At 40.3% G+C, this 12,124-nt stretch overlaps 1 protein-coding gene across 1 annotated transcript in view; it reads left to right on the top strand.

Annotated features, from left to right (window-relative positions):
* Positions 1-12,124, top strand: part of LOC122754097 (sodium/potassium-transporting ATPase subunit alpha-4-like) — a 57,786-nt gene that overhangs the window by 44,703 nt on the left and 959 nt on the right. Inside the window, exons 19-20 of the mRNA XM_044002143.1 lie at positions 542-672; positions 898-999. Coding sequence (XP_043858078.1) covers positions 542-672; positions 898-999 — 233 coding nt within the window. The remainder of the gene's footprint in view (positions 1-541; positions 673-897; positions 1,000-12,124) is intronic.

Raw genomic sequence — 12,124 nt, 5'->3', positions numbered from 1 at the left:
GCCACTAACCCATTCTGTGTGTATGGGAGAGATGCACAGACACAGACATACATAAATATTTTAACGTATACATATTTGCATGTCTGGACACTTTGCTTTGACTCTCTGTGCCAGTGATCCCCCTTTATTAAGTTGAAATATAAGCATCCTCCTCTTCATCCTCAAAGAGCTATACGGCATTTATTTTATAAATTAAATGGAAATAGAGTTGATTTTACTTAAGGAATTTTTTAGAAACACCCACCCACTACAAATAATTAGAGATGCTCTATAGAGTCCTAAAACTGGAATTAAAGAATTGTTGCCCTAAGGGCCAGGCCCATTTCTGTCCCACGCTTCTGTAATCCTTGTATAGCTGGGTATAAAGTCACTCACCTTTGAAATGTCCTAAAGGTATTTGTTTAGATGAGGCCAACTCACTCCTTGATGCCTCCTCTCTAACCCAACCCTCCCCAGTCATTTCACACTCTTCTCAGACTCTATTTGCTCCTCTCCATAAACTCTCCCCTATGACTTCAACTGTCCCTTCTGATCTTTCCAGACCTATGAGCAGCGAAAGGTGGTAGAGTTCACATGCCAAACGGCCTTCTTCATCAGCATTGTAGAGGTGCAATGGACTGACCTCATCGTCTCCAAGACCCGTAGAAACTCTGTCTTCCAACAGGGCATGACGTGAGCTTCCCACTACACAAGCATTTCAAGCCTCCATAGCTCTATCAAGATAGCTGACTGCTGGGCCACACACAGAAGGGCCAGCTCTCAGGCTGTTCTTGGCTTACCCACCCTGGACCACCCAACTCTGAATTTCCATTCTCATCCTCCTTCCCGGGAGTCCCACCCCTCTTGCCCACTCTCTTCTCCATTCCTACATCACACCCATGTGCCTTTCCTTCCTAGAAACAAGGTCTTGATCTTTGGGTTAATAGAAGAGACACTTCTGGCAGTTTTTCTGTCCTACTGCCCAGGCATGGATATTGCCCTTCGAATGTACCCACTCAAGTGAGTATTGAGGGCAGGGTGAAAGGGAAACTATACCGGGAAGACAAGTTCAAGTCTCTGTTCTCTGACACATCCTGGCAGTGTGACCCTGACCAAATCATTTAAGCTCTCAGTACTCTAGGGCAGAGCTTCTTAAACTTTTTCAACTCAAAACCCCTTTTCACCTGAGAAATTTTTATGCATCCCTAGGTACATAGGTATATAAAATATATAAAATCAAACATTTACTGCCAAATTTTTACATGACCCCCATGAGAATCGCGAACCACACTTTAAGAAGCTTTACTCTAGGCAACTCGCCAAGACCCGTTGAATTGCAAAGGATGTATCAACCTGCATCGTAGAAAGACATCCCTTCCCTGAGAGTTCATTACACTAGTGAAATCCCAGTTCTAATCCTTATCTCTATATTATATGTCAGGTACTATTATAAGCAATGGGGATTAAAAAAAATAACCATAAAACAGCCTTTGTCCTCAAGTAGGGCATCAGATTCTATCTGGAAAACAACATGTACACATATGAATATATACAAAAGCAAAATAAGGCAATTTAGGCATGAGAGAACATGTATTCAAAAAACACGAGCTCACATAGAGCCTAGAGTCATTAATCAGCGTAGTGCAGGGGTCAAAGGATCAGTGGTCAAGAAGAGACTCACAGGGGCAGTTAGTTGGCACAGTGGATAGAGAACTGGCCTTGGATTCATGAGGACCTGAGTTCAAATCCGACCTCAGACCCTTGACACTAGCTGTGTGACCCTGGGCAAGTCACTTAACCCCAATTGCCTCACCAAAAAAAAAGAAGAAGAAGAAGAGACTCACATCTGGCCTCTGAGTGGGGCTCACCCTGGAACACAGAGGCACCAGCACAATAGGCACAGATCTGCTTGGCAAGAATACTGGATTTTGGAGTCAAATGCAAGCTCTGCTCAGCAGCATAGAGTGCTTTAAGATGTGCAAAGTACATGGTTTATTTTGTTTGATCCTCAAAACAAATCCTAGAGGCTAGATACTACAAATATCATCACTGTCTTACAGATGAGGCAACTCTAACTCAGAAATGTTAGGTGACTGGCCCATGGTCACATAGCTAGTGTCACAGGTAGCTGAACTTTGGTCTCTCCAAGTCTAGCCTCCTTTCCACTCCTCCATGTTGCTTCTTGTAGCATAAGTTTAGCTTGGTAAGCACAGAAACAAATGAGGAAGAAATTCTACCTTCTACAGATGCTTTCCCTCTTTTAATCATTTCCTATTTATCCTGTATATACCTTGCTTTGTATATATATATATATGTTTGCATGTTGTCTCCCCCATTAGATTGTAAGCTCCTTGGAAAGACATTAAGCTCACAGGGTTCCTGATACAATAACCCCAAAAATAGCAATAAAAGATTGTAAGCTCCTTGAGGGTAGGAACTGACTTTTGCCTCTTTTTTTTTTTTTATCCCCAGCACTTAGCACAGTGCCTGGCACATGTTGTTATTAGTCATGTCCAATTCTTCTTAACCTTATTTGGGGTTTTCTTGGCAAAGATACCAGAGTGGTTTGCCATTTCCTTCTCCAGCTCATTTGACAGATAAGGAAAATGAGGCAAACCGAACTGAGTGATTTGACTAGGTTCACGCAGATAATAAGTGTCTAAGGCCAAATTTGAACTCAAAAAGATTAGTCTTCCTGACTCCCATGGCATGGCACTCTCTCCACTGCTCCATCTAGGCTTCTCCTCTTGTGATCCTGGCTTAGTATACTGCAGCACAGAACTCTTAAACTTAAGCAATCCACCAACCTCGGTTTTCCTGGTGGTACAGATTACAGGCATGCACCACCATATGTCTACTCTCTTTTAACTTTCAATGAATTGTGTGAGTATAATGGTGTTGCTCACTGTAGAATATCTTTTTTTAAAATGTTTATATCTTTGTCCAATCGGCAAAAATCACTTTCTTTCCCTCCTAACCCAACCTATCCCCCACCTCCAACTGAGAATGAAAGAAAAACAAAGCCCCTGTGACAAACATATACAATCAAGCAAAATGAATTCCTGAGTTAGCCATGTCCAAAAAAAAATTGGTTTCATTCTATTCTGTGAGTCCTTCACCTCTCAGAAGGCAGGTAGCATGTTTCATCATTAGTCTCTGGAACCTTGGTGGATCACAGTTTCTAGTTCTTCCAAAGTTGTTTGTTGGGGGCGGCTAGGTGGCACAGTGGATAAAGCACCAGCCCTGGATTCAGGAATTCCTGAGTTCAAATGCAGCCTCAGACACTTGACACTTACTGGCTGTGTGACCCTGAGCAAGTCACTTAACCCCCATTGCCCCACCAAAAAACAAAAACAAAAAACAAAAAAAAACCAAAGTTGTTTGTCTTTACCATAGTGTCACCATTATATACATTGTTCTCCTGGCTCTGTTTGCTTCACTCTACATCAGTTCAAACAATTCTTCCCAGGTTTCCCCATCTCCAGTGGAGCCCATCTTTTTCCATTATTCCCTTAATATCTTCAAAATATAACAGAATGACTATCTGGCCTTGTATAATTAGACTTCCTCTATGACCCCTAATGATGATAAGGTTCAAAGGGGACACATGTATCATCTTCCCATAATAGAACGAAAGCAGTTTATTCTTGATTAGTACTTTATCATTCACTTTCTAAGAGTGGTAGCCCCTAAATCAGTGTGATCTTGACTATGGCTCCTCAACATTTGAATTCTTTCTTCTGACCACTTACTGCATTTTTCTTTGATCTGGAAGCTCTGGATTTTAGCTATAATGTTCCTTGAGGTTTTCATTTTCATTTTCAGGAGGTGACTAGTGAATCCTTTCTATTTCTACTTTACTCTCTGATTCTAAGAGATCTAGGCAGTTTTCTTTTAAGATTTCTTGAATTATAAAGCCTAAGTTCTTTTTTTAGTCATGATACTCAAGTAGTCCAGTGATTTCATTCTTAAATCTTTTCTCCTTGATCTATTTTCCAATTTGGTTCTTTTTGTTATGAAATAACTTACATTTTCTTCTATTTTTTCTTCAGTCTTTTGACTTTGTTTTAATATTTCTTGTGGTTGGGGGCAGCTAGCTGGTGCAGTGGATAAAGCACTGGCCCGAGATTCAGGAGTACCTGAGTTCAAATCCAGCCTCAGACACTTGACACTTACTAGTTGTGTGACCTTGGGCAAGTCATTTAACCCTCATTGCCCCACCAAAAAAAAAAATTCTTGCTGTCTCATGCAGTTGTTGGCTTCTCTTGGTCCATTCTAATTTTCATGTAGTTTGCTGCTTGGGCATGGAATTTGTTCCTTTCTACCTCTCATACCAGGTTGTTAATTCCCTTTCTTTTTTTTTTTTTTTTTTTTTTAGTGAGGCAATTGGGGTTAAGTGACTTGCCCAGGGTCACACAGCTAGTAAGTGTCAAGTGTCTGAGGCCGGATTTGAACTCAGGTACTCCTGACTCCAGGGCCGGTGCTCCATCCACTGTGCCATCCAGCTGCCCCTAATTCCCTTTCCAATCCTTTCTTCCACAACTTTCATTTCTTTGCAAACTTTTTTTCTTTTGGAACTCTCATTTCATTTATAAAAATATTTTAATTCTTTTTTTCAACTCTTGCTTCATGTCTTTCAGCAAGTCTAATTGAATTTGTACACAAGCTACATTTTTCATTTGGGCTTTGCTTACAGATGTTTTAGAGTCATTATTTTCCTCTGGGTTTATATCTTAATCATCCCTGTCACCGTAATAGGTTTTTTTTTATGGTGGAATTCTTTCTTTGTTTGCTCCTTCTTCCAGCCTGCTTCCTGACTTTGGACTTGATGTTAAGGCCTAGCTCTTCACATTTTTGGAGAAAAGGTCTGGGCTAGCCCTGTTGTTGCTGCTTTCTTGTAGGTTTGTTCCAGGATCAGCTCAGGCTAGGGATCTGCAAGCTGTCAGTGCTCCTAAAGTGGTCTAATACAAGACAAAGTCTGATTCTTGCCTTCCTAGTCTGAGTTCTATAAGTCCCTGCTTTGAGTTTGGACCTGAGCAACAGTAGACTACCACACAGCTCGGCCCCTATCAGCTAGCTAGGAAGTTCTAACTAGTTTTGAGGGCACAGAACCTGACTCACCTTTAGTCTGGGATTTCTGTCCTGCTTATTCCTCAGCAGTCTTTATACTGAGATAAGAAAGAATTCCACAAACTATAGATCATGAGCCAAATCCAGTCCAAACCCTGCCTGGTTTTGTACAGCCCATAAAAGAAGAATAATTTGCTGACCCCTGGGGTAGAAGTTGAAACTGAAACCCTGCTGTTTCTGAGGTCAGTCACACTGCTACTATTTGCTTTTGAACACCCCTGGATGTAGATCTCCTTCCACAGTTAGTCTTGGATCTATGCCCCAAAACTGGATAGTGAACAACAAAACTGATGGTTGGCACCTGTTCCCACACCCTACTATATCCTGGAATGGGTCTGGGACCTCTTCCTGTCCTAGCACCCAGCCTCTCCCCATATTGGAATGCTCCATGGATAGACATTTCCCCAGAGTCAACAGACTCCTCTGTTTCTTTATGGCAGCAAGGCTGAAAAAGTGACTCACTGTGGCTTTTTTCTTAGTGCATTTTCTAGATCTATTTGGAGGAGTCTGGGGAGGGAGCTCACTGTTTAGCTTCCTGCTATTCCATCATCTTGACTCCTCCCTTGCTCCATTACTAGAATGCCATTTGTACAAGCTTTCCTGTTCCTTTCTCATAACTTCACCAAAGATACAAGGATACCCTCAATATGTGTGTATTCTCACAAAAGTTTTATAAAAATCAAAAATTAAGCATATGAGGCTGACATTTTGTTGATTGTCTTTTTTTAATAGTAATAGCATCTGTTATTTTTTTCCCAAACATTTTGGTTTTGTTTTTTTTTCTTTTTTTTGAGGGGCAATGGGGGTTAAGTGACTTGCCCAGGGTCACACAGCTAGTAAGTGTCAAGTGTCTGAGGCTGGATTTGAACTCAGGTACTCCTGAATCCAGAGCCAGTGCTTTATCCACTGCGCCACCTAGCTGCCCCTTTCCCAAACATTTTGAATCTTTCCTTCTTTCAGACAGCTTAAGAACTGAGATTTTGAGGCAGCTTGGTGGCAAGTGGATAGAACACCAACCCTGGAATCAGGAGGACCTGAGTTCAAATCTGGCCTCAGACACTTAATGCTTACTAGCTGTGTGATGCTGGGCAAATCACTTGTCCCCGATTGCTTTTCCAAAAAAAAATTGAGACCTCAATACCCCCAAAACCATGTCACCTCCAGCATGGGCCTCCTCTGAGTAGTCTAGGAATGGTGCTCTCTCTATCTTTGAATTAGATTTCTCTGATAAGTGTTTGCTATCCATCTTTGTTTTCTTTAATAGTATTTCTACTCTCATATGCTGCATTTTGGAAACTATGATGTTGGCCTCCGAATGTGAAAACTTTTTTCTTTAGTAATTTTGACAGATCTTTTCTGTTTTTCTTCTGTTTGTTGTATTTATTTGAGTTTGATCCTTAAATACTCTCAGGAGGATAAGGCTTACTTGGATCTCTTCCAAGTTTTCTGTAAATTTGTTTTTCCTTCTAATCCTGCTCAATATTAAATGAAGCAATGCTAATCATGATCTTCAAATGTCCTCTCTCCATAAGTTTTACAAATGAGTTTATATTCTGAACCAGTCAGTTCTTGGCCATCCTATTTTTCTTCTTGACAAAGAGATAAACATTTACTGACAACAGCGGTTTCTAGGATCTTTTCACCTCATTGTGGCAATACATTTATTTGAGTTAAACTTAATTAAGAAACAGTGATGGGGGGCAGCTAGGTGGAGCAGTGGATAAAGCACCGGCCTTGGATTCAGGAGGACCTGAGTTCAAATCTGGACGGGAACACTTGATGCTTACTAGCTGTGTGACCCTGGGCAAGTCACTTAACCCTCATTGCCCCGCAAAAAAAAAAAAAGAAAAGAAAAGAAATGAAACAGCGATAGTCTTTTTGATGTCCCTTTACCAATTTCCCATTTTGCAGTATCAATAATAGCCTCTGTTGTTTCTGCCATTCTGTGATCATCAAAGTAAAAAGAATATTAAGAGGCATTTTGTATTTTCCTTTGTTTCATGAGTTACCATGCCTGATGAATTCTTCACCTACTAGCCAGCTTACTACTGATAAGGTTCTCCATACTTAACTATGCTGATCCTCAGAAAATGGGTACTATCTATAATAGTATAATAGATACTGTCTATCACTGAGAAACCACAAGAGAAGGCAAAGCGTACAGAAGAGAAAAACTTATTTGGAAAGTAAATAGTTGGGGCAGCTAGATGGCGCAGTGGATAAAGCACCAGCCCTGCATTCAGGAGGACCTGAGTTTAAATCCAGCCTCAGACACTTGACACTTACTAGCTATGTGACCCTGGGCAAGTCACTTAACCCTCATTGCCCAGCAAAAAAAAACAAAAACAGTAAATAGTTGTTTACTAAGAAAATATTGCCTCAGAATGGAATTTAGACTGTGGAACACAATGTAAAATATACAAATAACAGATTCATGGTCAGAGATAGAATATGCTTAGGAAAAATTCAAAAGAATTCTATGTGGGGTGTCTTACAGATCTAATCAAAAGCGGTTTAATTTAAAGGAATGGGAATGAGAGATGACCGATTTTGTGTAACTATGAAACTAGATTCTTAAGATTATGGCTACAATAAAGGAAGAAAAGCAGTTAAGACATCCATAAGATTATAGACAATGAAATCCACGGAGTATTATTAAGATGATGTCCTCACGCCCTGGAGTCAGGAGTACCTGAGTTCAAATTCGGCCTCAGACACTTAACACTTACTAGCTGTGTGACCCTGGGCAAGTCACTTAACCCTAATTGCCTCACCAAAAAAAATAAAAAAAAATAAAAAATATGATGTCCTCACACATCCAAAGCAAGAAGAACTAGAGGTCCTAATGAAAGGAGCTAAATTTGATATTGTTGCTATCGCAGATATTTGATGGGATAAAACACCATGGTAAGAGTATAATTCTGGATAGGCATGCCTTATTCTAAAGAAACAGAATAGCTTTCTAAAAGATAGTATAGGAGGGGCAGCTAGGTGGCGCAGTGGATAAAGCACCACCCCTGGATTCAGGAGTACCTGAGTTCAAATCAGACCTCAGACACTTGACACTTACTAGCTGTGTGACCCTGGGCAAGTCACTTAACCCTAATTGCCTCACCAAAAAAAAAGTAGTATATATTCAAAAGTTATACTCATATGAAGAAATCCAGGAAGCATAGGGGAGAAACATAATGCAGAGCAGTTGAGTAAAGACCAGTGGAGGAAGAAATAGAAGTGATTTTGTCATTGGCATTTACTTCAGAAAGGAGCAGTTTTGGAAACATCAGAGATTGGTACAGAGGCATTATGTAATATTGATGGTAGACTTCAAATTAGCCAGACATCTGCTGGAACTCCCTCTAACAGAACAGCTGACAACTTCTCGACTTGCCTTGATGATAATTTCATTCTTTAAAAGGTGGAGAAATCAACAAGGTGTGTAGGGGTGGGGGTGGGGGTGGGGGGGACTTGATTTTGGAGCCGATTCTCACTGTTAGGGAAGAACTGATTTCTGGAGAGGAAATGATAGGAACTTTAGGAGAAGTGACCACTGCTTGAGTTTGTGATAGAGAAGAAATCTGGCCTTAGTCTTCCATGTCCCCTAGACCTGAGGAAAGCAGATTTCAAGGGTCTAGAGAAAAGGTAGGTAGGATTCCATGGAGTGAAAGTCCCCTGGTGAAGTCAGCACAGAAGGAATAAAAAATGCTCAGGAATTAAATTCTAAAGACACAAAGGGAAACATTTCAAATTTGGGAGGCAGGGAAGAGGGGCATAGCAGTTGTCTAAAGATGTAAATGCACAGGGAATTTACCAACTAAATATTTTTAAAAGAATTTCCAAAAGATGGAAGCAAGAACGACAGGATGAATGTGGGTATAGCAAAGTCCTGTAAAAATAGTATCAGGAGTGTTAAAGCTGTGAATGTATTGAGGTTGATGATGGAGGCTAAGGACAAAGAGATTGGAATTTTTTAAGCTATATTGGAAGAAAAAAAAGAGCAAAGAAGGGATAGGACTGTCGTTTGGGGTAGATGGGTTGACAATAACAAATAAAAGGGAAGGAAGTGCTGCTCATTTCTAATTTTTTCTATTTTCTCTGTCTAGAGTGACCTTTACTCTAGAAACAACAAAATCAAAATAATTAAGAGTTCATTATGAACAAGGGGTTAGTAAGAGATCATGTGGTTGCCTTTGATGAATTAAATTCACCTGGTCTAGATTAACTATATCCTTTGATACAGAATGAATTGGCAGATACGATTGCTAAGCTACTGTTGGAAATATTTTTTTTTTTTTTGCAGGGCAATGAGGGTTAAGTGATTTGCCCAGGGTCTCACAGCTAATAAGTGTCAAGTGTCTGAGATCACATTTGAACTCAGGTCCTCCTGAATCTAGGGCCAGTGCTTTATCCACTGAACCACCTAGCTGCCCCTCTATTGTCACTAATATTTAAAAGATTGTGGGCAATGGGAAAGGCACCACAAAATTGGAGAAGGGTAAATGTCTCAATTTTCAAAAAAAAAGAAGAGAACAGAGTCTTCAAACTATAGGCTAGAGAGCTGACTTCTATTCCTGGAAAAAAATCTAGAATAGAATATTAAAGAGCCAGTTGGTGAAATCTAAGTAGGGAAATATTACAAAAAGCCAGCATGACTTCATCAAAAATAGGTCTTGCCAGACTAACCTTATTTCTTTTTTTGACAGGGATACTAAACTGCTAACCAAGGGGAAAAATGTAGATATAATTACCTAGATTTTAGTGAAGCTCTTGACAAAGTATGTCATGCTATTCTTGAAGAGAAAATGGAAAGATGTGGACTGTACCATTATACACTTAGGTGGGTTTGGATCTAAAGGACAGAAACAGGAAAAAGGGTAGAAGTTGAAAAAGGAAAATTTGGATTCAATATCAGGAAAAATTCCTAACAATTGAGAGCTGTCCAGAAGTGGAATGGACTCCCCAGAGAAGTGGTTGGTTTTCCCTCATTGGAAATCGAGAATGGTTGACCACTTGTCAATCAAGAAATCAAACAATAAGCATTTATTGAGTACCTACTATGGGTTAGGCATCATGATAGGTGCTGGGGATACAAAGACAAAAATGAAAAACTCCTGCTTTCAAGGAACTTACATTCCATTGGAAGAGAAAAGGTATAAATAAACATACATAAAATATGTAGAAAATAAATGTGAGGCAAATTGGGGAGGAGGGGTCACAGTAGTATCTGAGATAGATCAGGAAAAGCTTCCTGCAGAAGGTGGACTTGAGCAAAGTTTTGAAGGAAACCGGGGATTTGAAAAGAAGGAAGTGTGGTGGATATTACAGGCATAGGGACAACCAGGGCAAAGAGAGACAGTGCTATATATAAAGAAAAGCAAGGACAGTTTGACTAGACTTTATAGTGTGAGAAGGGGACTAACATATAATTAAGTTGGAAAGGCAGGTTGAAGTCAGGTTTTAAAGGCTTTTTAAAGGGAGTAGCCCAAATTTGATCCTGGAGAACAATAAGAGCTTACCAGAATTATTGACATGGTTAGTCTCTGGCAAAAATCACTTTGGCAGATGTAAGGGGGGTGAATTGAAAAGAAGAGAGACTTGAGGAAAGGAGTCCAATTAGGAGGCTTTTGCCATAGTCCATTAGAGAGGTGATGGGAACCTGAATTAGGGTGGTGGCCATGTGGATAGAGAGAAGAGGACAGATGTTACCCATGTTGGAAAGGCAGAAACATTATGTTGCATACGTGGGCTGAGGGAGGATAAGAAATCATGTGTAACATCTGGCTACTCTTAAGCTCACATCAGTCAACTTCTAGACAGAGGTTGTCAAGAAATAGACAAAAATGTCACTGAAGTTGCAAAACCAGGTCAAAAGATGGGTGGCAGAGTTCTCTCCAGATATAGAAAAGGTCAGAAAATGGGTAGGTTTTAGGAGGAAAGATAATGTCTTCAGTTTTGGATATGTTAAATTTGAGATTCCTTCATGACATTTAGTTTGAAATATTCAATTGGTTGCATACAAGAGCTAAGGAGAGAGACTAGGGGTGGCTCTCTAGATTTGGGAGTCATCTGCTTGGGGATGACCCTTCAGCCCATGGGAGCTGGACAGATCACCATGTGTGGCAAGAGATTGGAAAGAAGGGAGGAGAGCACCTAGGACAGAGCCTTACCTGGGTTGAGCTTGGTGGACACTGAAATCACCTTAAATGCTGAAGTTCTGTGATTTTCTGACTGTACTTAAAACTTCCTGCATGTTAGGACTTGCCAGAGGCTGTGCTCACTTGGCATAATAACCTTTGTGATCCCAAGGTCACTTCTATGCCATGGTGAAGCTTTGGAGTAGGGTTTTGGGGAGGTTATACACATAACAGAGATTATCACTATTCCTTATTGGGACTGTTTTTATAATTACAATATATAATGTATAATACAATTATATAATTATTAATATAATTATATTAATATATTAAAATTCCAAGTCCTATCAAAAATTGAGTACTGGCTATATTTATTGAAGTCAAAGCAAAATATTTCTCTTTAATCCTGACCTTTTTCCTCTTTGGCTTAATTTCAGACCTATATGGGGCTAGGGTCTATAACTACTTGCTATCTTTGTGTAGTCATTATGTACACATCTGTACCTGAAAGGGCAGCTAAGCAGCACAGTGGATAGAGCACTGGCCCTGGAGTCAGGAGGATCTGAGTTCAAATCTCACCCCAGACACTTACTAGTTGTGTGACCCTGGACAAGTCACTTAACCCCAATTGCCTTAAACATCCAGGGCCATCTCCAGTCATCCTGATGTATATCTTGCCACTGGACCCAGATGGCTCTGGAGGAGAGAGTGAGGTTGGTGACCTTGCGCAGCCCTCCCTCACTTAATTCCAATTCAGTGCAAGTCATGACAACACCTCCTGATGTCATGGTCCTCTTTGAGAACAGAGGACAAACAACATCTGCGTGTGAAAACTTCTTGGAATATTCGTGTCTTTTCCTGCATATTATGTATGCATAGTATGA

This window comes from Dromiciops gliroides, chromosome 4 (assembly GCF_019393635.1).
Source record: "Dromiciops gliroides isolate mDroGli1 chromosome 4, mDroGli1.pri, whole genome shotgun sequence".
Lineage (NCBI taxonomy): Eukaryota > Metazoa > Chordata > Mammalia > Microbiotheria > Microbiotheriidae > Dromiciops > Dromiciops gliroides.
The sequence above is the reverse complement of the archived record's forward strand: the minus strand, read 5'-3'. Positions and strand labels throughout refer to the sequence as shown.